Consider the following 27,815-nt stretch of genomic DNA (forward strand, 5'->3'; position numbering starts at 1 on the left):
ATCTTCCCACAAATTGCTTATTAATTTCAAAGCCAAAATAGCAATTTTTTAGTGGAAAAACCTGGGAGACACCAGTTCATACAAGTTATCAACGCTAACGCCAACAAAACACATCATGTGTTTCCTATTGTGATGCACTGAGAAGTATGCATTAGTCATGCAATACTCAATCTACAAACATTTAACTTGAATCTAATCATGAGGACTCAAACTCAAATTTAGCGTTGTTCTACAAAATAGCTTGTTGTCTTCAAAATGCTCATTTCATGAAAGACAAAAAATGGCTATGGAACTGATCCAGGTTGAAGACTAAAGAAACATGACAATGAAATGCAGGGCATGATACATTTTAGATTGGACCCTGAAATAGAAAATGCTATAAACATTATAGGACAGCTGTGGAATTTAAATAAACTCTGCAGATTAGGAAACATTACTGTTTCTTTTTCTTTTTTTTTTTTTTGAGATGGAGTCTTGCTCTCTCGCCCAGGCTGGAGTGCAGTGGCATGATCTTGGCTCACTGCAAGCTCTGCCTCCCGGTTTCACGCCACTCTCCTGCCTCAGCCTTCCGAGTAGCTGGGACTACAGGTACCGCCACAGCGCCCGGCTAATTTTTTGTATTTTTAGTAGAGATGGGGTTTCACCGTGGTCTCGATCTCCTGAACTTGTGATCTGCCCACCTCGGCCTCCCAAAGTGCTGGGATTACAGGCGTGAGCCACCACGCCCGGTCAACGTTACTGTTTCAACCTACAATGGTCTTAAAATATGTTTACAGATTATTTTACTACCCCCTTGATTGTAGATAGACTTTTGACTGTCTCAATGAACCGAGGCAGAAGTGATGTTGGAACTTTCAAGGCTAGATTAGAAAAGGCCACAGTATTTGTGCTGGCTTTTATCTGGATACTAGCTTTGAGCCACCATGTAATGTCCAGTCTCTGTGAAGTTGCCATGCTGAAGAGGTCACAGAGAGATAGAAAGACATGCCTGAGAAACCGAAGCTGTGTCATTCTCTCAGTCCAGGCAGTAGATGTGGAAATGAACAGGTCTAACTGCAATCACATTAGAGATCCCAAGAATATGTGGGACTCTTTTGTACTATTCTTGCATCTTTTCTTAATGTTTAGAATTAATTCAAAATAAAAATTTTGGAACTTTAAAAAACATTACAAAAATGTTAAAAATTACTACACTAGCCCCCTTAAAGTAACAAGATCATATATGTACATACATATATACACACATCACATACACATATATACACACTCATACAAAATTCTGTCTCTGCCCACTTTCCTAAGCATATTCTCAGTAACTACCAACGTCAATAATTATAAATTTACCTCTTCTCATTTCACTCTGTATTCCACTGAATGGATAAGTCATCAAATATTTTGTCAATCCAACTGATAAATGCAAAGTTTGCTATTATCAACAATGCAACTGTGAACATCCATTTACATACATCTGTAACTGAGTGTCTCAGCCTTCAAATGCATCTTAAAAGTTTTTTCCCTTTCCTTCCTGATACGGTTTGGCTGTGTCCCCACCCAGATCTTATCTTGAATTCCGAGGTGTTGTGGGAGGGACCGGGTGGGAGGTAACTGAATCAAGGGGGCAGGTCTTTCCCATGCTGTTCTCATGATAGTGAATACATCTCACGAGATCTGATGGTTTTAGAAAGGGGAGTTTGGCCAGGTGTGGTGGCTCATGCCTGTAATCCCAGCACTTTGGGAGGCTGTGGCGGGTGGATCATGAGGTCAGGAGCTCAAGACAAGCCTGACTAACATGGTGAAACCCTGTCTCTATTAAAAATACAAAAATTAGCTGGGAGTGGTGGCTCATGCCTGTAATGCTGACTATTCAGGAGGCTGAGGCAGGAGAATTGCTTGAACTTGGTAGGGGGAGGTTGCAGTGAGTCAAGATCGCACCACTGCATTCCAGCCTGGGTGACAGAGCGAGACTCTGTCTCAAAAAAAAAAAAAGAAAAAAAGAAAAGAAAAGAAAAGAAAAGGCAGGGTGGTGGGGAGTCTTTCTGCACAAGCTCTCTCTTTGCCTGCTGCAATCCGGAGACTCCGTCTCAAAAAAAAAAAAAGAAAAAAAGGGGGGGAGGTGGGACTTTTCCTGCATAAGCTCTCTCTTTGCCTGTCATCCACGAAGATGTGACTTGCTCCTCCTTGCCTTCCACCATGATTGTGAGGCCTCCCAGCCATGTCAAACTGTAAGCCCATTAAACCCTTTTTCCTGTATAAATTACCCAATCTGGGGTATGCCTTTATCAGCAGCATGAAAAGAAAGAGACACAGAGGCAAAGTATAGAGAAAGAAAAGTGGGCCCAGGGGACCGGCGCTCAGCATACGGAGGACCTGCGCCAGCCCTGGTCTCTTGAGTTCCGTCAGTATTTACTGATCATTATCTCTACCATCTCAGAGAGGGGGATGTGGCAGGACAACAGGGTAATTGTGGGGAGAGGGTCAGCAGGAAAACATGTAAACAAAGGTCTCTGTGTCATAAACAAGGTTAAGAAAAGGTGCTGTGCTTTGATGTGCACGTAAACAAACATCTCGGTACATTAGAGAGCAGTATTGCCGCTAGCATGTCTCACCTCCAGCCTTAAGGTGGTTTTCTCCTATCTCAGTAAATAGAACATACAATCGAGTTTTACACCAAGACATTCTATTGTCCAGGGACGAGCAGGAGACTCTTATCGCAGCTTATCACAGCTGCAAAGAGGCCTTCCTCTTTTACTAATCCTCCTCAGCACAGATCCTTTACGGGTGTCGGGTGTTGGGTTGGGGGACGGTCAGATCTTTCCCTTCCCACAAGGCCATATCTCAGGCTATCACATGGGGAGAAACCTTGGACAACACCTGGTTTTCCTAGGCAGAGGTCCCTGTGGCCTTATGCAGTGTATTGTGTCCCTGGGTACTTGAGATTAGAGAATGGTGACGACTTTTAACAAGCATACTGCCTTCAAGCACTTTTTTAACAAAGCACATTCTGCATAGCCCTAAATCCATTAAACCTTGAGTCAACACAGCACATGTCTCTGTGAGCACAGGGTTGGGGCTAGGGTTACAGATTAACAGCATCTCAAGGCAGAAGAATTTTTCTTAGTACAGAACAAAATGGAGTCTCTTATGTCTACTTTCTACATAGACACAGTAACAATCTGATCTCTCTTTTCCCCACAGTAAAAGCTATTGGATATTTGTTTGTATATGTGTGTACATATTTAGATATGTTTATGTGATTATATTGTTACATGTATGTAACATGTATTATGTTATGTGTTGGTCTAGCATGATACCAAATGGCCTTGTAAGTAGATAATTATAAATTAAGTACAAATGCTTTTCAAGTTCACACAGATCTTCAGTAAATAAAACTGGTTTTAAAATCATTAGTAAGATAAAAATGTCTTCAGAATTGTCAGCATACATTTTTGTCCAGGCAAATAAGTTTTATAGTTTTATAGTTGCCTTGGCTAAATGTTTTAAGGTGTCACAGTTCGGCACAAAGGTTCTGAGACTATAAACCCAAATGAAAACAGAGTAATCTTTGTGTATTTTTTTTTGAAAAATAAAACTAATTTAAAATTTTTAGTTTAATGAAAACAGCTAAATCTTCTGAGTTATTGGCAAAATGCCCAGTGTTTAAGGTTCTTACTTAGATGTATACCTGATATTCAGACTTTAAAAACGGTTAACAGGGAAATAACTTTAAATAATCACCAGCTTTATGTAGTATCTCAGTTTTCAGTAGTAATCTAGATAAGCTGTTAAAAATGAGAAAATATTGAGTACCTATAAATGAGATAAATGCTTATAGACTTTTTGTGCAATTTAAAACCCTAAAAACTTTAAATTAAATAATACTCATTCACCCTTTCTACTTTCTCATATATTGTGGCATAGAATGGTTGATGGCAGTGTAAATCCACGTAATAGGTCAAGACCTTTATGAATTGAAAATAAAGTGCTACTAAAATTCTACAGAAACCAAGGGCCAGACCAACAGCTAGCCAACAAGTAGACAGTAACTGATGACGTGCTGCTAACCATCCATTCCATCTGTCAGACTGGCTGGAATCAACCATAGATACATCACACTCGGGTGAAGGGAGCTCCTCCTCAACCTGATACCTCAGACAATCAGACTGCTTGGTCATGTAAACCACGAGAGGACCTAAAGCTATTTATTAAAGAAAAATCATACAAATAAGTAACACCCTTCTGTTAACATGAATTGTTAATGAATTGTACAGTCATAACTACATTCTTTATCTTTGCTAAAACTAACCTTTTTGCTGAATGGGCATAGATGGTGACTTACCTCCAAAATAAAAGGCTGTTGGGTCTGCAGGGAGCTACCCCTTTCTTTAATCACAGGCTTGCCATGGTGCATACAAACTGCTAACCTGAGCACTTGAGTATTTTTATACTTGGAGTAAAAATATTTACCTGTTTCCCTTCTATGATTAGAGTACCACTTACCATGAGTTCCCTGCCTCTGAGAAAACACAGAAACATATTTTCCTTCTGGTTCATAAACAGGTTAATCCCACCCCCACTACAGGATATGCCATACATGATGGCATATGATGGTTGATGGCAGTGTAAATCCAGGTAATGGGTCAAGACTTCTATGCATTGAAAAACACAGTAACAGTACACCCCACACTATCTCCCACAATATGGGATGATTACCTCTTCAACAATGTGGCCAAACTCTTGGACTGACTAATAACATGTGACTAGGATGGCACAATCAAAATAGCATCCACCTCCATAACATAGCCTTATCCTTCCCCCTGGGGTTTGCTATGGGTCTGCGGCACTCATGGTTGGCCTTACTGTTGGGGATCAGCCTTAACACCACTTGTAGGGTACCCGAAGTCCAGTGGTGACAAAGGAATGAGAAGAGACAGGTTAAGAGTTCATAAAGGTGGGAGCCAGGGGGCCAGAGCAAATCGGAGGCTGCAAAGGCCGAGAGTTTTGGTCTCTACGCTACTTACTGAATATAATCACTTAGATCTAAGAAGCAGATGTTCAGGGTGAAACAGTGAAAGGGAGGCAGTGCATTATATGCGTGATCTATAGTAGTGGCGGTTTAAGTGAATCTCCTTTGTGCTCAGTGTATCTTTAACTTATCAGAGAGTAGCTGGTGGGAGCAGGCTTAACTAGGAGCTTGCGTATCTGTCTACATTTCAATGCTTTAAAGGAGTGCCTTTTCTCTTGAACACAGTGTTTACAGATAAGAGAGCAGGTCTCGCTCTGAGCATGGGAACATGATGGCAATTAGGAGGCTTTCCTCCTCAGAGGCCTCTTGTGGCTTTCCACAACTTATTGTCTGATATTTTTATGGCCAATTTATGCAGGCACTCCACAAGCCCTTTTCCCAACACTTACAACTGGAATGGTAGATGCACCTGGGGGTGCCCTTCCCTACTAGGATGTATCCTTTCCCATTTAGACTCTCTCCATGCCAACTAGGAAAGTGTAAAGGTGAGACAATCCCATCAAAAATAGGCATCAAGGTGGTTGTACCCACTAGTCCTTTTTTTTTTTTTTTTCCCCAGGCAGTGGCCATAGATGTAAAATTACAAATAAAAGACCTGGTTAAACATACGGCTGCTACTTTTAATAATATCCATCATGTCATTCCCTTTCTCACTGAAAAACCCTCACAAGATTAGACAAGTGGCCCTGCAGAACCATATGGCCTTAGATATCCCAACTGCAGCACAAGGCAGCCCTTGTGCACTGATTAAGACTGAATGTTCTGTCCGGGAGCAGTGGACTACAGTGCCTGCAATCCCAGCACTTTGGGAGGCTGAAAAGGGTAGATCACTTGAGGTCAGGAGTTCGAAACTGGCCTGGCCAACATAGTGAAACCCTCTCTACTAAAAATACAAAACTTAGCTGGGCATGGTGGTGTACACCCGTAATCCCAGCTACTGGGGAGGCTAAGGCATGAGACTTGAACTTGAGAGGCAGAGGTTGCAGTGAGCCAAGATTGTGCCACTGTGCTCCAGCCTGGGTGACACAGCACGATTGTCTCAGGAAAAAAAAAAAAAAAGACTAAGTATTGTGAATATATACCACATTATTCTCACAATATGACCTAAGCTATGCATACATTGGACATCCATATTTCTGATACAGATATAGGATCCTCTCCCAGGACCCTTTAACAGTGTGGTCCAGCTGACTTCCTTATAAAAGACTTTCATATACAGTATGGTTGGTATTCTTCTCATTGTCCGCATCAGCTGCTATGGATTTTACTACTGTTATATACTGAGGACAGACTTTCTCAAAAGTTCCTAGGTCCTTCGTCCTCACACTGTAAGGCTCCAGCAAGTTCCTGCTATAGATCTGGGAATGTGGATATATTTCCAACTCCAAGTGAATAGATTCCATTCTGGTACTTCCCAACTATGCCCCCTTTCAGCAGGAAGCAGCCTGATTAACTGCGTTGCCCACTTTCCATAAAAATAGGATTAAGTTTGACAGTGGGGAATTCTTACAGAGTATTCCAGCTTTGAAATGCATTTTAAAACTTTTCTCCCTTTCCTCCCCAATCTCAGAATGTGGCCTTATATGTTAAAACTCTTCATCTCTCCTTTTCACCACGAGGTACTTCATGCACAGTGCTCACTTGGTATAATTGTGCTTGCTTAGAAATTCCAGGGACTAATTTTAAAGCAAAACAGACACAGAGACTAAACAAATCAGCTGCACAATCCTCCCACTTAAGGGCAGTTATGAACAGTTCATCCACCACTCCTGGGCCAAAGTCAAGAAGATGCAAACTGGACCTCCAAATGGGCGACTGCTCAAAGATAAACCATCAGAAGAAGACATGCAAGACCTGCACCCAACTGCACCGCTCCCACGTTATTTCCCACACCAAGTTTTCCCTCTTAAACTCCCTCACTCAGCCCAAAAAGTTGGAATGGTCTTTTAAGGTATGAGTCTGGCCATTTCCCAATTGCTAATATTTGATTAGTAAAACTGCTTTCCTTTCACTACATTTTACTTTCCATGTTTTCAGCCTTTGAGTAGCGAGCAGCTGGACTTAAGCCGGTTACACATCCGTAACACAGGATTACATGCCATATAATGAGATAAAGCAAACAAGATTTAGCTATAAGGGATTTTCATTTATGTGTAACTTTGTTTCACTTTTACTTTGGTAAAACTGATGTCACTGTAATTTTTTGAAAAGTTAAAATATCATCCCAACCTTCCATGCCACAGTAAACAATTGTTAGCATATTAATATCCTTCTACTATTTCTATGCATATAATCACACCGTTAGGTGGACATACTTCTATTAATTGGATAATCCCAGGAAGGATCTAACCTAGTTTTCTCATGAATAATGTTTTCTCTAGTCATTACAGACCTCTGATCATCTTAATGGCTGTATATTATAAGTATATATCAAGACTTACTCAAATATTTTACCTTTTCCTTTTTGAATTCAGGATAAATATCCTGTGTACAATCTTTCTCGCTTTTGTCACAATCTCCTAAGTGAAATTTCTAGTGCTAGGACTGCCAGGTCAAAGAGTATTTATTGTCCACTAATACCAAGAGCTGTTAAGCATAGAATGCTGTGTAAGTGGTAATCCATCTAAATCATTACATTGAATACAATTTCAAGGTTGGGCACAGAGGTTCACATCTGTAATCTCAACACTTCGGGAAGCTAAAGTGGGAGGAATACTTGAGGCCAGGAGTTTGAGACCAACCTGGGCAACACTGCAAGGCTCTATTAAACAAAATAAATAAACAATAAGATACAATTTCAATAAAGACTCAACAGGTTTCTTGCCCTGCCACTTCCTTTTAAGGGGATAAATGTGACAAATTAATATGCCTGAAATCTGCCAAAGCTCCTTCTAAAGCGGTCTAGATGGAGGAAAGACTACACATAGAAAAGCAACTTGACCTGAACCTGAATGAAAATAATGAAAGGAAACCAGTTATTAACAATTCAAGTTTACTAAGAAACTTTTTGTCATCATTAACTACTTTTAACACTTTCAGAGTTACAGTAAAGCTTAGTGTCCAAAAATTCTAATCATGTAAATTGCAGGGTCACATTAGATAAAAACAGTATTGTTCAGTCTATAAACTAATGACATTAAAAATCATACTGTACACAACTGATGATACGCTGTACAATGAACTAAGGCTGAAGGATGGGAGCCATTCATGTCCTTTTTCCAAATTTGTGTTAGTATGGATGGCAGTATTATATACTTTTCAGTACTTACTGAAACTAACATTATTAAGGCTACTTGCAGGATTCCTTTTGAATATAAATTAATATAAATTTAGAGTAGAAAACAGACTAGAATTTTCAAGTATTTGTCCTAATTATAGGTATTTTCTTCACTTTCTTCAGTAATTGCTGGGCTCTACTATGGGCCAAGCACAATTCTACATGGTAGAGATACAGTGGTGAAAAACACCTCCTTACATAGAGGTTACATTTTAGTTGACATCAATTTTTTCTGTCAATCATACTTTTGTTAAAGGAAGGCCTCTCTCCTGGGCAGACTCTGACAAGACTTTTCTGCTGTGTTACATCTTGAGAACTGGGACACTTGGTACTCTGATACAAACACTGATCATATTTACAGAACAAAGTTTTCTCACATCTGTGAAATATGACGTTTGTAAAGAATTCATGTCCTAACCAAGTCTAAAACAGCATTTGAAAGACTTCTTTCCTGTCAAGATTCTTTGAAGCTTCTAGTTTTAAAGGAACTTTTCACAATCATCAGCATGGACTTCCCAACGGAGACAAAGATGTGAGCTCTAACTGAAGGCTGAACCACACCTCTCATTTCTACAGATTCCCTCCAGTGTGGACTCTCTGATGGTAGACGAGATGTGACCTCTGACTGAAGCCCTTACAACAGACATCACATATGTAAGGCCTCTCTCCAGTGTGGACTCTCTGGTGTGTGTGAAAATGTGAGGCCTGACTGAAGCCCTTCCCACACTGCTGACACGTATAGGGTTTCTCTCCCGTGTGGACCCTCTGATGGGCGCTGAGACCGGCACTCCAACTGAATTCTTTCCCACATTCCTCACATTTAAATGGTTTCTCTCCAGTGTGAATTATCTGATGGACTTGAAGATTTGACCTCTGGCTGAAGGCCTTACCACAAGTGTCACATTTATATGGTTTCTCTCCGGTGTGGACTCTCTGATGGGCTTGAAGGTGTGAGGCCTGACTGAATCGCTTCTGACATGCATCACACTTGAATGGTTTTTCCCCAGTGTGGACGCTCTGATGGGCTTGAAGATTTGAGGCCTGACTGAAACCCTTACCACACTCTTCACATTTGTAGGGTTTCTCTCCCGTGTGGACTCTCTGATGATTGTGAAGATTCAAGCTCCAATTGAAGCGCTTCCCACACACTTCACATTTGTATGGTTTTTCTCCAGTGTGGACTCTCTGATGTGCTTGAAAATATGAACTCTGACTGAAGCCTTTACCACACACGTTGCATCGAAATGGTTTCTCTCCTGTATGGACCCTCTGATGGCTCTGGAAACTTGAGGCTGAACTAAAACCCTTACCACACTCTTCACATTTATATGGCTTTTCTCCTGTGTGGACTCGTTGATGACTATGAAGATTAAAGCTCAAACTAAAGCACTTACCACACTCATCACATTTGTATGGTTTTTCTTCAGTGTGCACTCTCTGATGGGTATGAAGATTTGAGCTACAACTAAAGCGTTTACCACAATCCCCACATTTATATGGTTTCTCTCCAGTGTGAATTCTTTCATGGGCCTGAAGGTGTGATCTCTGAGTGAAGCCCTTCCCACACACCTCACATTTATAAGGTTTCTCTCCAGTGTGAACTCTGCAATGAATGTTAAGATCTGTGCTACGACTGAAGCCCTTCCCACAACTGTCACATCTATAGGGCTTCTCTCCTGTGTGAATAGGCAAATGAGCATAAAGATGTGAGCTCTGATTAAAGCTCTTACCACACTCGTGGCATGTATAGGGTTTCTCCCCTGTGTGGACTCTCTGATGAGTTTGCAGATTTGAGCTCTGACTGAAACCTTTACCACACTCATGACACCAGTAGCGTTTTTTTCCAGTACGAACACTTTGTTGAACAGGAATACCTGAAGTATAACTGGGGTCCTTCTCATGTGTACTACACGCTGGAGACTTCCTTCCCAGGTGTACCTGCTTATGAAGTTCAAGACTGGAGCTATCATTGAAGGCTTCTTCACATTCATTACCCTGGTAGGTTTTCTGTCCTGTGTGAATACTACGCTGGGTAAGAGGTGATACCTTTAGGGTATCTTTACCACAATCACTATTGCTATGAACTTTATCTCTCTTGTGCACTATATTATCATCACGGTGGTGTGAAATACAACTGAAAATGTCAACATATGGAGCAAATATACATAACTTGTTTTTCATCTGAGTCTGCTTACAACTTCTCTGATAATTCTGTGTCTCATTCAGATATATTTTACTCCAAGAATTCAGAACTTTCCCAGTTGGAAATTCTTGATTTTCAATGATACTGGAATAATCCCCTATGTGATTCACTAGACAGTTGTCATCCACAGAAGCTTGAATAGATTCTCCTGCTCCCACTTGACAGGGGGAATCATGGTGCTTGGGGAACTGAGAGCTCTTTCCTTCAATATTTATCATGGAGTCTTGACTTCTGGCTAATTTGCTCGCAATGTGTCTCTTGATTTGCCAGCATGAAAGCTCTCCCAGTGAAAAGCACCTTAATCCTGCTTTGTGAAGAGTTGCCATCTCATTTTGATTCCTGTCTCCTGAAAGGATAGAGAGAATAAGGAATAAAGGACCAAGAGACTGATATTAGCAAAGTAGAGAATTAAGATCTAAGCTCTCATTTTCCCCATGGAAACATTAAAAAAAACAACTAGACTGGCTGAAATAAATTTATAGGAACTCTGAAAAGCAGCTGCAACCAAGAGAACACCAAATTTTTTAAAAAGCCATATTTAAGATAGAAAATTTGAGATCAGCCCAGGGTATGGCTAAGGTATATCTTGGGTCTTTTCTGAGTATGTGTCTTGCTGCCTGTGTGTATTCTCCAGTATACACAACTCCAAAGTGAATGCTTTGTCCAGATGTTTCCAAATTTTACACGTAGTTCCTTCGGTATCAGGCTTTAGTTCATGATGGAAATTTTCAGCTTATCTTTACCATCATGGATTTTCTTGGATTTTATTTGCCTGTCGAAACACAGAACTACAGATCTAAGAATAGGACAGGAGGTAGAAACCAGCCAACTGCAGAACAACAAAATGATATCTCAGTAAGTACTTAGAAAGGAAAAATTGACTTCTTTGCCTATAAGAATGGTAAATTAAAAGTCACCTCTTCTTTGGCTACAGCAACTGAATCATAAGTAGCAACTACATAAATCAGGCAAAATATATGCCTCAATTATAGGCTCTCATTATACAACCTGCACATCTAGAAGTGTGCTCAAAATAACTGACAGATAAATCCATATTTATAGCTGGAGATTTCAATACCCCTTTCCGACAGCTAGTAAAGCAAGTAGGAAGATGTGTGGTGGCACTCATGTAACTGAGTCCGTGCTGTGAAAAGGACAGCTGCCCTGGCCCCTTGGGAGTCAGAAGTCACCATGGCAAGGGCTGTGTGAAAGGAGCTAAGTTCCACTGAGACCCAAGCTCCAGTTTTTGAGACGCCAAAAGGAGGGAGCACCAGACTTCCTTCCAACCAGTGGTGCTGGTATCCTCCAAGTTTCTTCCTCCAGGCCGCCTGTGGATATGCCATCCAGAAACCAGTCCAGCCCAGCCAAGATGATGACCTGTCCCCTTGTACGCTGCTCAAAGACTACCAGAACTTTCCCAGAATTGAGAAGGTTGATGATGTTGTGAAAAGACACTTGTCTTTGGAAATGGCCACCAGGAGAAGCCAAAAATTAAGCCAGAATAGTTGACAAAAAAGGACATGGCAAGCCCTGAGGACACCAGCTCCCCAGAGGCTGGAATTACCGACTTGAACATCAAGGCCCACAGTTTTGTTTCGTTTTTTTTTTTTGAAATGGAGTTTTGCTCTGCCATTCAGGCTGGAGTACAGTGGCATGTTCTCGCCTCACTGCAACCCCCGCCTCCTGGGTTCAAGCAATCCTCCCACCTCAGCCTCCCAAAGTGCTGGGATTACAGGCATGAGCCACTGTGCCCGGCCAAGATCCACAGTTACGAAAAACACATGCTGACATATTGAAAGGACAAAGGCCACAAATGCTATCTGCTGATAAGCATCAATCAGAGGAAAAAGATGCTCAATAACCTCCACAAGACCTATTATGACAACTCTGGGAAGACATGCAGGGAACTGGGGACTGAAGACACCTTTCCCCTCTGAATTACCAAACAGCCCACTAACCGTGGCTTCTGACTAAGAAGGCTCTGTGAATTCAGGTTTTCCAGAATGCGGAAAAGCTGAAGAAACAAAAACGGTCTTAGCTGCAACAGCAGCATCAGCAGTCAGAAAACAAAACAAAACAAAAACAATAAATTATGTTAAAAATAAAGCAAAACACAACAAAAAACAAGTAGGTAATAAGCGAAGATACAGGCTTGAGGCAATACTATCAACCAAATTGACTACTTGGCCTTTACAGGACACTCTATCCAATAAGAGCAGAAAATGTTATTTTCAGGTGCACATGGAACATACTCCAAGATAGATCATATTCTAGGCCATAAAACAAGTTCTAACAGATGCAAAAGGAGTCAAATCATACAAAGGGTATTCTAGCCACAACTGATTTAAATCAGAAATTATGAACAGAAACATCTCTGCAAAATCTTCAAATATTCAGAGAATAAATAACATACTTCTAAATAAACTGTGGATCAAAAATAATTCAAAAGAGACTTTATAAATTGAGTGAAAATAAAAAAACCAACATATCAAAATTTCTACTTAGAGCAAAATTTATAAAGCAGAAATGTGTCAAAGAAACTAAAAACACAAGAACAAATTAAACACAAAGTAAGCATAAATAGAAAACAAGAAAACAGAAATAGCTAGCTCTTTGGAAAGAACAATAAAATTAATAAACTCTAGCATGCATGATAAAAACAGAAAGAAGATACAAATTACAAATATCAGGATGAGAGGTGACATCACTATAGATCCTGTATATATTATTAAAAGGATAAGGGACTTATGAACTTTATGGCAATAAATGCAACATTGCAGATGAACTGGACAAATTTCTTGAAAGACACAAAATAAGTTTACTTGAGAACATACAGATGATCTGAATAGCCCTTATCTACCAAAGAAACAGAATTCATACTTACAAATATTTCCACAAGCAAAAGTTCAGGCTTATAGGGCTTCATCCATGAATTTTACCAAACATATAAGGAAGAAACAATACCAATGCTAGACAAACTCTTCCAGAAAAATGAAAAGGTGTAAATACTTCTCAACACATTTTAGGAAGCCAGCATTATTCTAACACCAAAATAAGACAATGACATTCCAAGAAAAGGCAACTACAGACTAATATTCCTAATGAACATATTTATAAAATTCTTAACAAAATGTGATCAATCAAATCTAACAATGTATAAAAAGGATAAATCATGACAAACTAGTGATTATCTCAAGAATGCAAGGCTGATTTAGTATTCTAAAATTAGACCTAAATGCTTCCCTCAGAAAATCAGGAACAAGGCAAGTATATCCACTCTCGCCACCTTTATTCAACGTTACTGAAGTTCTAGTCAGTGCAGTAAGACAGGAAAAAAACAACATGAAATAAAGATCATAAAGGAAAAAATGAGCCAGATAAATAATTTGAAATACTGATTTTAAGGAAGTTCAATGAGATACAAAAGAAATTTGAAAAGCAATACAAAAAATCAATTCAGGATATGAATGAGAAATTTACCAAAGAGAAAGAGATAGATATCTTTTTTTAAAAAGCCAAACAAATAAAAACTTCTGGAAATGAAAAAATCATTGAATAAATTACAAAATACAGTTGAAAGCTTTTACAATAGACTAGACAAGCAGAAGAAAGAATCTCAGTACTTCAAGACAGGTCTTTTGAATTAATCTAGTCAGACGAAAGTAAAGAAAAAATAATACAGAAGAAAAAACAAAGCTTCTAAGAAGTATGAAACTACATAAAGCAGCCAAACCTATGAATCATAGGTATTCCTGAGGGAGAAGAAAAAGTAAAAGGTTTGGAAACCTAGTTAAGGAAATAATTGAGGAAAACTTCCTTAATCTAGCAAGAGCTTTAGATATCCAGATAAAAGAGACCTAATGAACTCCAGGAAAATACATTGCAAGATGAAACTCACCACAGCATACAGTCATCAGACTAAGGTTTATATGAACGATAAAATCCTAAAATCAGCGAGAGAAAAGTGTTTAGTCACCTATAAAGGAAGCTCCATCACACAATTCAACTTGTAGAAACCTTACAAGCCAGAAGAGATTAGGATTCTATTTTCAAGTTGCTTCAAAAAACAAAAAAATTTGTATCCTACTAGAATAAGCTCTACAAATGAAGGAAAAGTAAGCCTTCTCCAAATAAACAAACACTTAGGGAGTTTGTCACCACTAGACCAGGTCTACAGGGAATGCTCAAGCGAGTTCTAACCATGAAAACAAAAGGTTGATACTTGCCATGATAAAAGACACAAAAGTATAAAACTCACAGGCCTTATAAAATAATTACACAAAGAAAGAAGATAAAGAAATCAAATGGCAACATAACTCATCTTATTGATAAAGACACAGACTGAAGGTAAAGAGGTAGAAAAAGATATTCCATGCAAATGGAAACCAGAAACGAGCAGGAGTAGATATTTTTATATCAGATAAAAAAAGACTTTAAATCAACAGCAGTAAAAAAAGAAGACAAAGTCATTACATAATGATGAAGTGATCAATAAACAAATAAGATATAACAATCCTAAATATATAGACATCAAACATTAGGGCACCCAAATTCATAAAACAAATATTATTAGACCTAAAAAAATACACAGCAATACAATAACAGTGGGGGACCTCAACACCCCACAGACACCACTAGATAGACTGAGACAGAAAATCAACAAAGAAACACTGGACTTAAATTAAATTTTAGGTCAAATGGAGCTAACAGACATTTACAGAACATTCTATCCAACAGCAGAATATACACTCTTCTGATTAGTGCATGGCACATTCTCCAAGATAGAACATATGTTAGGTCACAAAAATTAAATTTTAGGTCAAAATTTAATTTAGGTCAAAAATTTAGGTCAAAAATTAAATTTTAGGTCAAATGGAGCTAACAGACATTTACAGAACATTCTATCCAATAGCAGAATATACACTCTTCTGATTAGTGCATGGAGCATTCTCCAAGATAGAACATACGTTAGGTCACAAAAAAAGTCTCAATACATTTTTAAAAACTGAAATCACACCAAGTATCTTCTCATACCTCAGCAGAATAAAACTAGAAATCAATTCCAAGAATCCTAAACAATCTTTGGGTTAATGACAAAATTAAGACAAATTTTAAAATTTCTTGAAATGAATGAAAATGAAAATACAATATACCAAAACCTCTGGGATAAAGCAAAAGCAGTACTAAGAGGGAAGTTTATGGTGTTAAATGTCTACATTAAAAAAAAAGATAAAATATTAACAACCTATGTCTCACCTCCAGGAACTAGAAAAACAAGAACAATCCAAACCCAAAGTCAGCAGAAGAAAGATATAACAAAGACCACAGCAGAACTAAATAAAATAGAGAACCAAGGAACCATACAAAGGATCGATGAAATGAAAAGCTTGTTTTTATCTTTGAAAAGATAAAACTGATAGACTGCCAGTAAGACTAGCCAAGAAAAGAGAAGATCCAAATAAACATAATCAGAAATGAATAAGGAGACATTACAACTAATACCATAGAAATAAAAAACATGATCAGACACTATTATGAACAATACACTTGAAAACTAGAAATTCTAGAGAAAATGAACTAATTCCTGGAAACATACAACCTCCCAAGATTGGGCCAGGAAGAAACAGAAATCCTGAACAGACCAGTAATGAGCAGTGAGATTGAATCAGCAATGCAAAACCTCCTAAGAACAAAAAAGCCCAGGACCAGACAAATGTACGCTGGAATTCCACAAAAGGTACAAAGAACTGGTACCAATTCTACTAAAACTCTTCCAAAAAATCTAAGCGGAGAGAATCCTCCCTAACTCATTCTACAAAGCCAGTATTGCTCTTATACCGAAGTCAGACAAAGACACAACAAAAAAAGAAAACTACAGCGCAATATCCCTGATGAATGTAGATGCAAAAATCCTCCAAAAACAAACACAAATCCCCCCGCAAAACCCCCCAAACCAAATCTAATAGCACATCAGAAAGATAAGCCACCATGATCGAGTGGGTTTTATTCCAAGGATGCGAGAATGGTTCAACATACACAAACCAATAAATGTGATTCAGCCTATAAACAGAATTAAAAACAAAAACCACATGATCATCTCAACAGATATATAAAAACCATTTGACAACATTCAGCATCATCTCATGATAAAAACCTTCAACAAACTAGGCACAGAAGAAACATACTTCAAAACAATAAAAGCCATATATGAAAACCCATAGGTAACATACTGAATGGGGAAAAGCTGAAAGCATTCCCCCTAAGAACTGGAATAAAACAAGGATTGCCCACTTTCACCACTCCTATTCCACACAGCACTGGAAGTCCTAGCCAAAGTACTCAGGCAAGAGAAAGAGAGAAAACCAATCTAAATTGGAAAAAAGAGTAAGTCATTTAATATCTCTGTTTTCTGACAATCTGATGTCATACCTACAAATCCCTAAAGACTCCTCCAAAAGAATCCTAGATTTGATAAACGACTTCAGTAAAGTTTCAGGATTAAAAAAAGTCAATATACAAAAGTCAGTAGCATTTCTATACAACAATAATGATCAGGCTAAAAAACCAAATCAAGAACACAATCCAATTTATAGTATCTACAAAAAAATTAAAATACCTAGGAATGTATTTAACCAAGGAGGGGAAAGATCTAACCAAGAAAAATTATGAAACAATAATGAAAGAAGTTGCAGATGACATAAAAAAAAAATGGAAAAATATCCCATGCTCATGGATCAGCAGAATCAATATTGTTAAAAAGACCACACTGCCCCAAGCAATCTACAAATTCAACGCAATGGCTATCTAAATACTAATGTCATTTTTTACAGAGGAAAAACAATTCTAAAATTCACATGGAACCAAAAAAGAGCCTGAATAGACAAAGCAATCCTAAACAAATAACAAAGCTGGAGGCATTACATTACTTGACTTCAAACTACACTACATGGCTCTAGTAACCAAAACAGCATCGTACTGATATAAAAATAGATACATAGATCAATGGAATAGAAAAGAGAACCCAGAAATAAGTCACATACCTACAGCCAACTGATCTTTGACAAAGTCGAAAAAAACATACACTGGGGAAAGGACATCCTATTGAATAAATGGTGCTATTTAATCCATCTTGAGTTCATTACCTGAGATCTCCTGAGATCCGTAACAGATTCTAATAATAGCCATTCTGACTGGTATAAGATGATATCTCACCATTGTTTTAATTTGCATTTCTAGAAATCACTGGTGATTTCAACCACAGGAGGCAACCTGAAGAAGCTCCAAGTGGTCAAAGTAGAAACAACTTGGTAACAAAATAAACAATGCAATACTGGATTATAACACAAAGTATAAATAAATACATATGAGCCCATACTGATTATAGAATGGATATTAAGTGACAATAAGGAGTTACTGTTGTAGATAGACACTGATAAATCTATGGGTGATATGACATTCTCCGGCAAAAAATAAAAGGGAATAGATAAAACAGGAACAGCAGAAAGTTGGTAACTGCTAAGACAGTATGGATATACACAGTCTATAGCATTATTTACTTTTCTATGTTTTTTAAGTTTTCAAAATAAAAAGTTTAAAGTCATAGAAAGGAAAACAAATAGGTCATCCAAATTATGTGTATGTTGGGGGAAGGGTGGAGAAGCAGAAATTATCCATTTAAACTATCAGTCAATTTTCATTAACAGAAAAAGATGTAAAATGAATGTTAAAACTGAACTGAATGGCGGGATTACAAATGGCATCCTACTAAGTCATTTTTATCACATATCTCCCTCAATATGGTGGATTATATGATATCTTAACAAAGGACATAAGCAATTTTAAAATTAATCAATTTTCTATGTTTTATACATTTTTGAAGTATAGGGACCTAACAAATATATACATGTAGACTATGATTATACAGAACACTCCACCAAATAACAGCAGAATACACATTTTTCTAACGTACATACAGAACATTCTCTAGGATACACCATATGTTAAACTACAAAAAAGCCCTAATAAATATAAAAAGATTAAAATCACACAAAGTATCTCTGCTGATCAAAATGAAATGAAACTAGCAATGAATAGCAGAATAAAACCTGAAAATTCCATAAATACGTGAAAATTAAACAATACACATACAACCAATAGATCAAAGAAGAAATCACAGGGGATCAAAGGAGAAACCAGAAAATATCTTGGGATAAATGAAAACAAATCCACTGCAAAAACAGTGCTAAGGGGGAAATCTATAGCTATAAATGCTTACAATGAAAAGGAAAAAGGTCTCAAATCAACATCATAACCTTACACCTTAAGGAACTGAAAAAAATAACAAGCCATCGCCATTACCAACACCAAGATGGCTGCAAGACTTGCTGCCTTCTTCAAGAATGCCTGGGCCAAGCAGCCAGTGCTGGCTGTGTCCTTCACCATTGCAGGCCATGCTATAATTCTGCCCCCACTCAGCCCCTACACCAAGTATGCCATCATGATCAACCAGGCCACACCCTACAATTACCCAATGCCTGTCTGAGATGATGGGAGCATGCCTTACGTGTCCAGCCACCCCCAGGACTCCTAGGGCCCAAGCCTGGAGTGGCTGAAGAAACTGAGCATCTCCACTGACAGGGAGAAGGACCCTCCCCAGTGGCTCCGAATAAAAATGTGAAAGCCAAAAAACAAAACCAAATTAAATCCAATACTGACAGAAGAAAGGAATCTAACCTTTTTTTTGGGGGACAGAGTTTTGCTTTTGTTGCCCAGGCTGGAGTGCAATAGTGCGATCTTGGCTCACTGCAACCTCTGCCTCCTGGGTTCAAGTGATTCTCCTGCCTCAGCCTCCCGAGTAGCTGGGATTACAGGCATGTGCCACCACGCCCGGCTAATTTTGTATTTTTAGTAGAGATAGAGTTTCTCCATGTTGGTCAGGCTGGTCTCGAACTCCCGACCTCATGTGATCCGCCCATCTTGTCCTCCCAAAGTACTGGGATTACAGGCATGAGCCACCGCGCCCGGCTGGAAGATGGTATTTTAAGAAAGCCTCTCATGAAATGATTTCTGAGCAGAAGCATGAATAAGGAAGAGGGGCTGGGCGCAGTGGCTCACATCTATAATCCCAACATTTTGGGGAGGCTGAGGTGGGCAGATTGCTTGAGTCCAGGAGTTCAAGAGCAGCCTGGGCAACATGGGGAAACCTCGTCTGTACAAAAAATATAAAAATTAGCTGGGTGTGGTGGTGCACACCTGTAGTTCCAGCTACTCAGAAGGCTGAGGTGGGAGGATGGCTTGAGCACAGGAGTGGAGATTGCAGTGAGCCGAGACTGTGTCATTGCACTACAGCCTGGGCAACAGAGTGAGACCCTATCTCAATCAATCAATCAATCAATCAATCAATAAGAGGACAAAGGTTTGAGAAAAAACAGCATTCCAGCCAGAGAACAGAAAGTAAAAGGCTGTGATGCAGATGTCATATTTGAGGAACAAGTGAGGGTGGCAGAGACAAAGGGAGGGGGAAAAACAGAATGGTAAAGCTAGGTGAATAGGTAAACATTATACAGCCTTACAAGCTCCTTAAATTTAACACTGGATTTTACTCGTGAAATGGGAAGCCAGTGGAGGGTCTGAAAGCAGAGAGTGACATGATGTGACAGACGTTTTCATTCTTTTTTTTTTTTTCTGAGACAGAGTCTCGCTCTAACACCCAGGTTGCAGTGCAGTGGCAGATCTCAGCTCACTGCAACCCACGCCTCCCAGGTTCAATCAATCCCCCCATCTCAGCCTCCTGAGTAGCTGGGACTACAGGCACACCCACATCTAGCTAATTTTTTTATATTTTGTAGAGACAGGGTTTTGCTATGTTACCCAGGCTGGTCTTGAACTCCTGACCTCAAGTGATCCACCTGCCAGGCCTCCCAAAGTGCTGGGATTAAAGGCTTGAGCCATCGCGCCCAGCCATGACAGATGTTTTTTAAAAAAGTCTCTCAGGTAGCTGGGTGGAGAAGAAATTATCCTGAATAAAGGAAAAATAACAGCTGTTAACTATGATTCCGGCTGCACAGTACTCACCTGAATCCTTACCTCTTTGGGTTTGAAGCTCCTTCATCCAAAGCTTTTCTTCCATCTCCAACTGGGATATCATATCTGGTTTGAAGGACTGATGTCCTATAAAAAGATAGTATTTAAGTGAAAATGTTAAAGGCAAAGAATACTGAAAAAATCTGGTTCCAATCACATGATGTAAGTCTCCTCCCTGCCCCGGCATGCAATGTTTAGGGAACATTTTTTTTTTTATCATGACACATTATAAGAAATACATTTACTATCGCTGGAAATACATTACCCTATGTAAACTACTGAAATAAAAGATTAAAGGACCTATTTCTAATCAATATCTGTTTTCATCACATCCCTTACTGCAAGCAGCGGCAGTTATTGCCACAATGTGCACCATTCTGGCTAAGGGGCTCCGATATTGTTACTTTATTTTATTACAAAAATGCTGATGCAACTTACTAATTTACTGACCCACCAATGGATCATGACCCGCAAGTTTAAAAAAGATATACGAAATAAGGAATCAGGAGGAGCCAAGCTCAACTTTTCTCTTATAGTTCATTTCTAAAAGAAAATCATTTGCCTTGGAACAAAGGTCAGAAATATCTTATCTCTATGCTCTAAAGAGATAGAAAAACTCTAGTCTCTGAGCAGTCCCAAAGCCTTGAACAAGGGGACAGAGGCCAGGGATGCCACTAAACATCCCAAAATACACAGGATAGCCTGATACAACACAGAATTATTTGGCCCAAAACATCAACGGCATGGAGGTTGAGAAACCCCGCTGAATTACAGAGGGTGCCTGTCCTTACCCACTGAAACCAGGTTCCTAAAGTTCTCCAGCATCACATCTCGGTACAGCTTCTTCTGGGCAGAGTCCAGCAGCCCCAGCTCCTCCTCGGTGAAGGCCACAGCCACATCCTTGAATGTCACTGCCTCCTAGAACATGAAGCACACATAACCTCAATCTCATACCCAATGGCCACTGGCACCTAAGCAACTCTTTCTGTAGAGTTACTATTCTTCCCTTTCCACAATCACACCAAAAATGCTAGGGGGAAGAAGGAAAATACCTTGTACATGTAACGTGGTGCCCTTTATATAAATTCCTAGAACTGTCATTGTTAAATCATGGCATACACACATTTTACCATTTGACTGATAGCACCAAATTTGATAAGAAATTTTGCATTAATTTCTTCCCAACAGTGTTTGATAGTACCTATCTTCTCTCATTGGATAGTACCACTATTTTGTCAATCCAACAGGCCTTCATAAAGCTCTGGGACAAGTATGCAGTTCACTCTCTGGGTTCTCAGGAACATGCTGTCTTGGTCAACTGCAGCAGCATTTAGGGTCAAGGTTAAGAGTACAGGCTCTGGAGTTTGACTGCCTTAGTTCACATTCCAAGGGTCTATCCATTGCTAGTTTTGTGACACTGGTCAAGTCACCTACCTTCTCAATACCTCAATTTCCACATCTGTATAAGAGGACCTATATCGTAGGGTCCTTGAAGGGATTAAATGAGTGAATACATATAAGGAACTTAGGAGTGTGTGTGACATACAGTAAGTACTCAATAAATGTTGATCATTACTCTTATTATCACCACCATCATCTATTTCATCCCTTTCATGGCTGCATGATAGTCCATAAACATGATCTACAATATATTTAACCATTCTAAATAATGCACATTCGATCATTTTAAATTTAAAAGTGACAAACAATGCCACAAAAAAAACATATTTTTACATAGATCTCAGCCAGCTCGTATGGTTATTTCCTTAAGATAAATTCTGGCTGGGCGCAATGGCTCTCACTTCTGTAATCCCAGCACTTTGAGAGGTCGAGGCGGGCGGATCACTTGAGGTCAGGAGTTCAAGACCAGCCCGACCAACACGGTGAAACCCTGTCTCTACTAAAAATACAAAAATTACTTGGGCACAGTGGCACACACCTGTAATCCCAGCTACTCGGGGGGCTGAGGCAGGAGAATCACTTGAACCCAGCAGGCGGAGGTTGCAGTGAGCTGAGATCATGTCACTGCACTCCAGCCTGAATGACAGCGAGACTCCATCTCAAAAAAAAAAAAGGTAAGTTCCAAGAAGTGGTAATTACATTGTAAAAAATATATATATACCTTTGGTTTGCTGGTATAATGTTAATTTTCTCAATTAACTCTTCCTGTAAGAGATTATAAGTATTCCCGATTCTCCATACTCTGGCCAAAACTGGACATTATATTATTTTTTTTTAATCTTGAGTAATTTGGTGAGTGATATAAACAGCTATTTATTTAATTTTTTTAAAGATGATCTGATATTATTTTTCTTCACATATTGCCTTTGCTTAATCCTATTGGGATTTTTCATGTGTCAGTAACATTACTATTAAGAATATTAAGTCATTTTCTAGAATAAATAAATTCCTACCCCTACACCTATTTCCTATTTGTCTCATAAAGTTTGTATGTGGTGTTTTTCTGTATGGAAATTAACATTTTTTATCTGAAGACACTGCACATCCCTGCATTTGTTTTGGCTGGAGTTCTGAACATCTATGTACTAAACAACTCGATGACACATCTGGCAAAGAGCCATGCACTGAGAAAGGGAATCTGGTGAAGAGCAATGTGATTTCTGGAGCCCTTCATCTACCAGGACACGCCAGGGACACATACATGTGTAGCACAGCCTCAGGTCCCTGAATCAGCTGTTTTTTTTTTTTTTTTCTTTTTTGAGACAGTCTCACTCTGTCACTCAGGCTAGAGTATAGTAGTGTGATCTCGGCTCACTGCAACCTCCGCCTCCCAGGTTCAAGCAATTTTCCTGCCTCATCTACATGAGTGGCTGGGCTTACAGGCGTGTGCCACCACGCCCAGCTCATTTTTGTATTTTTAGTAGAGACAGGGTTTCACCATGTTGGCCAGGCTGGTCTCGAACTCCTGACCTCAAGTGATCCACCCACCTCAGCCCCAAAGTGCTGGGATTACAGGTGAGCCACTGTGCCTGGCCTTCACCCAAATGGAACACCTGACTTCTGGCTTAGGCACTGGAAGCTTTAACAACAGCTGGGCATTGAGTGGACTTCAGTAAGTGTCTAAAGGTTCACACCTGTCTCTTTATGTTTAAAATACAGATAAGGCCATCTACATCCTCACAAAGCTGTTCCATGGTGCAAATTCCTGGCGAATCTCCTAGTGCTATAAGACTTTTAAACTAAGTATGTACATCTTTAAAATATAATAACATGTTAATGAATAAAACAGATGCTTAACTATAATACAAGGTTTTACTTAGAATTAAAGAAATCTAGCTCTTGTTTGAAACTAAAATTACTTTCTCTGATTTTGGCATCAGTCAGATACTACTGCACCAAGCTATACTTTATTCTCTCCATAAAATGAGGTACTGCGTATGAGAAAATGAGTCTAAAACTTTAAAGATTAAAAAAATGGTAGAATTCTCAGAATTCCTATCTGGGAAGAGAAGTTATATGGGGAAAAACTGCTATTGTCAATGTCCTTAAAATAGCAAAATTCATAGATTACATAAACATGGAGAACGAGGAAAAATAAAATCAAGTAAATGACGGAAAATGATGTGATCATTAAAGAGTAGGTGGTATAAAATTAAATTTAGAAAATTCGAAATTGTACCTAAAGTATGATTATATATGTGAGTGCAAATGAAAAGGAATGTGGGAAATGATTTGTAAACATATTTGTAATGTGAGAGTTGTTTTCCATTTAAAAAATATATCTGTTAGGCCAAGGCAGGAGGATCGCTTGAGCCCAGTAGTTCAAGACCAGCCTGGGCAACACAGGAACACCCCGTCTCTACTAAAAATTATTAGCCGGTTGTGCTGGTGTGTGCCTGTGGTCCCAGCTACTCAACAGGCTAAGGTGGGAGGATCTTTTGAGCCCAGGAGGCCCAGGCTGCAGTGAGCCACTGCACTCCAGCCTGGGAAACAGGGTGAGACTCTGTCTCTAAATATATATATTTAGAGATTTATATTTACATATATATAAAAATATATACTTATATATGAGTAAATATATACATATATATTTGTATGTATTTATATATAAATACACATTTGTATATATGTATATATTTATATACAAATATATACGCATATATTTATATATAAATAAGTATATATTTGTATATAAATATATGTATATATGTATATAAATATATACGTATACATTTGTATATAAATATATAAGTATACATTTGTATATAAATATATAAGTATATATTTGTATATATTTATAAAATATATAATTATACAGAAATATATAATTATATAGAAATATATTTTAGAAATTAACAGATATATATATATCTGTTAATTTTTATACTATTATTTTGAAATAAAAGGCAACAACCTGGCATACAATCTTCCAAATGCCTTTCGTTCCCTTTTACTCTTCCCAAACAGGAAAAATGTGTCCAGTCTTTGTGAAATGAGATGTCATTTTAAGAAACACAAAGGCAAACCAAACTTACCCGGAACTTGGTCATTTTTCCCCTCCTCCTTCTGGGAAAAGGCAGAGTTCTGGGGGAGTGAACCTGGGGGAGGGAAAGGCATCATGAGATAGGTTAGGGATGCCATTAGTCAACATGGCACTTTTATGTGACACTTCAGAGAAAGGTCCCCCTGTCTCTAGGCAGACAGTTGCACACGGCTTAGTGAGGAGAACGGGAGCTAGCTCCCAGCTACCCCTCGGCCCCCTCAACCAGCTGCTTTTGTTCATGAACATTTCCTATTAACAGACCTAAATCAAATGCAGCTCTCTGTGTACTCCTTCTGAACTTTAGTCTCCAAGGAAATGATTCACAGACAGGCAGGGGAATGTAACAGAGCCAAAATGCCTGGCTTCAAATTTTGGGATTTCTACCTATTTTCTACTGATCAGCAGTATAAACCTTAAGCGAATTATTAATCTCTCTGTGCCTTAATTCAGTCACCTGCGAATGGGGACAATAATAATGCCTGTATTCTCTATTTCCTGCTGCTTCTGACAAGCAAGTGCTATTATGCTTCATGAAACTGCCCTTTAGAGTATGCTTTCTAGAAAATGAATCTTTTAAGAAACTCAGAACTCAAAAATAATTGCTGTGTCCTGTGAGTTACCATTACCCTCAGAAAAGTCTGTAACTGTGATTGGTTGTCTAACATAATTAGTTCCGTTGGTAATGATAGTTAAACTGCCACAGGTTTCTTTTTCCTCCAACAGATGTAATTACTTGCAAATGTTACTAAGCTGGAGGAGCCTCAATAAAGTCTCTTTTTCCACATGCATGAAAGCAATGACTAATAAAAACCTAAAACTCTCTAAGAAATGGTGTTACACTTAAGTTAACCACACGGGATTATTGGTTATAACCACATTATACTGAACATTTATTAGGGCCTCAGGACACCTCTGGCACTCTGCAAATCCGTCATGACGATCGCTTCGCTGAGATAAAACACAGAGGACATTCCCCAGGCTCCGCTGGAACTAATCTCCTGTCTCCTAAACAAGAGGCTAGAAAAGTCCAAAAATCCAGGAACGGCCCCACATCAGGCAAGGATTAGAGAAGGGACAGCGGCTCCGTAGCTGGATCTCCTAGACTCAGAGGAGTTTCCAAACAACAGGCGTCTTTTTTAGTATTATAACAGAATTAACGGTGGCATCCAACATTTTCCTATGCACTGGTTTTAAGCTTATTTCTATAAAATCTCATTTAATTCTCACAAGAACATCACTGGGAACGCACTAACCCTTTACAGGCACGAGGAAACTGAGACAAGGAGAGATTAAGTAACTTGCCCAATATTTTACTGCGAGGAGCAGGCAGGACTGGCTGGTATATGCGTGAGGACGGCTAGGGCAGCAGACCTTCAACCTCGAAGGACGACGCGAGCCAGCCTCCAACGCAAGAGGTTCTGCCGAGGGGACGCAAACTCCCGCAGCCTCCCAACCCCGCCCTCCAGCGCTGGCCGCTGCTTCTCTTCCCCAAGCCAAGGACCGGTTCATCGCTGGCCCCACGCCTAGGCAAAGAGGGCTCGGAGAAGTCCTGGAGACCCGGAGCTGACTCACCTCCCTGGGAGCTATCTCAGATCCGACCTCGCCTTCCTGGAGCGGAAGTGCCTCCGAGTGCCCACGGTTCGTGGACTCCACTTCCCAGAATTCCTAAGCGGAAGCGTCTCAGAGTTCTCTCACTCCTGGACTACAGTTCCCAGAATGCTCCAAGGGCGGTGCTTCCCACCAGCTGGGTTTTGTTTTCACTCAAGCCGGTTGGGTTTGAGCCACTTCTCTGGTGCTACTACTATCAGATTCGTTTTTGTTTTATTCATTTTTAAAAGCTCATGAGAAAATAATTGTAAAATTTTTAAAGTGATGCCATATAAAAGTGAAAAGTGCAGCTTGTATTATGAAAATAAGTTAGAAACCAAAATTTTTAGCAGAAGCAAAGGGTAGGCTAAAAATGGGAAGCGTAAAAGTGACTTAGGCTGAGCTCCGATGGACGCTGAACGTTAAGGAACACCAGATCTCAAACTTGTGTCAAATGCCGGCTCCCCAAATATCATCAACTCAACCTGTTGATAAGACAAAAAACAGAATTTATTGTTGATTGCAGTAATGGAGAACAACACTTCGACGGAGCGTTGGCACTTCACAGAGCAAGGTGTCAAGGCAAGGATAGAACTGATTGAGAATTGGATGTTTAAGGCGGGTCTTTCAATGCAAGGGATTTTATTAGTATTGCATAATGATCATGATACTATAGTCCAGGATTGGTGGATATAGCAAGGATTTTTGAAGCAAAGAATCTTAAGGTGCAATCTATTGATACTTTCTTTGGAAGAGATTGAAAATTTGATGGGTCTCTGTGGAAGTTCCCATAATGAACAATTAAACAGTTTGCTTGGGCAGGAATCTCCTGGAATAAAGGCCTGCTGAACAAGACAGCTGAACAATCATGTTAGTGCCGAAAGTAAATTGTGATGAAACGGGAAAAGTTCACTTGTCCCCCTCCCAGGGCATGTGATGAGGGGGTGGCTCGCTTCTTCGTGCCCAGCTGCTCAAACCTCTAGGGGGAGCATGCACACGGGCAGGTTGTAGGGGTCCAACCCCATGGCAGTGTCTAGGGGTGAATGTTTACAGCTCCTGAAGGCCCAGTGGGCGTGTGTTATAGGGTGCTTTTTTAGTTTAGCCATCTGTAGGAGGCTTGTGTTAGTCAGCGCAATTA

General features: G+C 39.4%; 1 protein-coding gene and 1 pseudogene across 3 annotated transcripts; one reads left to right on the forward strand and one right to left on the reverse strand.

Moving 5' to 3' along the window:
- Positions 1 to 5,538: 5,538 nt before the first annotated feature.
- Positions 5,539 to 27,719, reverse strand: ZNF235 (zinc finger protein 235). Of its 3 annotated transcripts, none has more exons than XM_009232705.4 (5): positions 26,663 to 27,719; positions 25,083 to 25,145; positions 21,378 to 21,504; positions 20,590 to 20,673; positions 5,539 to 10,849 (listed from the first exon to the last, which is right to left on the reverse strand). In XM_009232705.4, exons 2-5 carry the CDS (start codon positions 25,095 to 25,097, stop codon positions 8,871 to 8,873), a joined length of 2,205 nt encoding a protein of 734 aa, XP_009230980.1. In that variant the 5' UTR covers positions 25,098 to 25,145; positions 26,663 to 27,719; the 3' UTR covers positions 5,539 to 8,870.
- On the forward strand, positions 18,872 to 19,180 carry LOC112130089 (NADH dehydrogenase [ubiquinone] 1 alpha subcomplex subunit 3-like; annotated as a pseudogene).
- Positions 27,720 to 27,815: the final 96 nt, after the last annotated feature.

Source organism: Pongo abelii, chromosome 20 (assembly GCF_028885655.2).
Source record: "Pongo abelii isolate AG06213 chromosome 20, NHGRI_mPonAbe1-v2.0_pri, whole genome shotgun sequence".
In the NCBI taxonomy this organism is placed as follows: domain Eukaryota; kingdom Metazoa; phylum Chordata; class Mammalia; order Primates; family Hominidae; genus Pongo; species Pongo abelii.

Coding starts and splice junctions, on each gene's coding strand:
- ZNF235 (XM_009232704.4), bottom strand. Junction 20,674..21,377: donor TAGGAACCTGGTTTCAGTGG/GTAAGGACAGGC, acceptor ATCTTTTTATAG/GACATCAGTCCTTCAAACCA. Junction 10,850..20,577: donor CCAAAGAGGTAAGGATTCAG/GTGAGTACTGTG, acceptor CTATCCTTTCAG/GAGACAGGAATCAAAATGAG.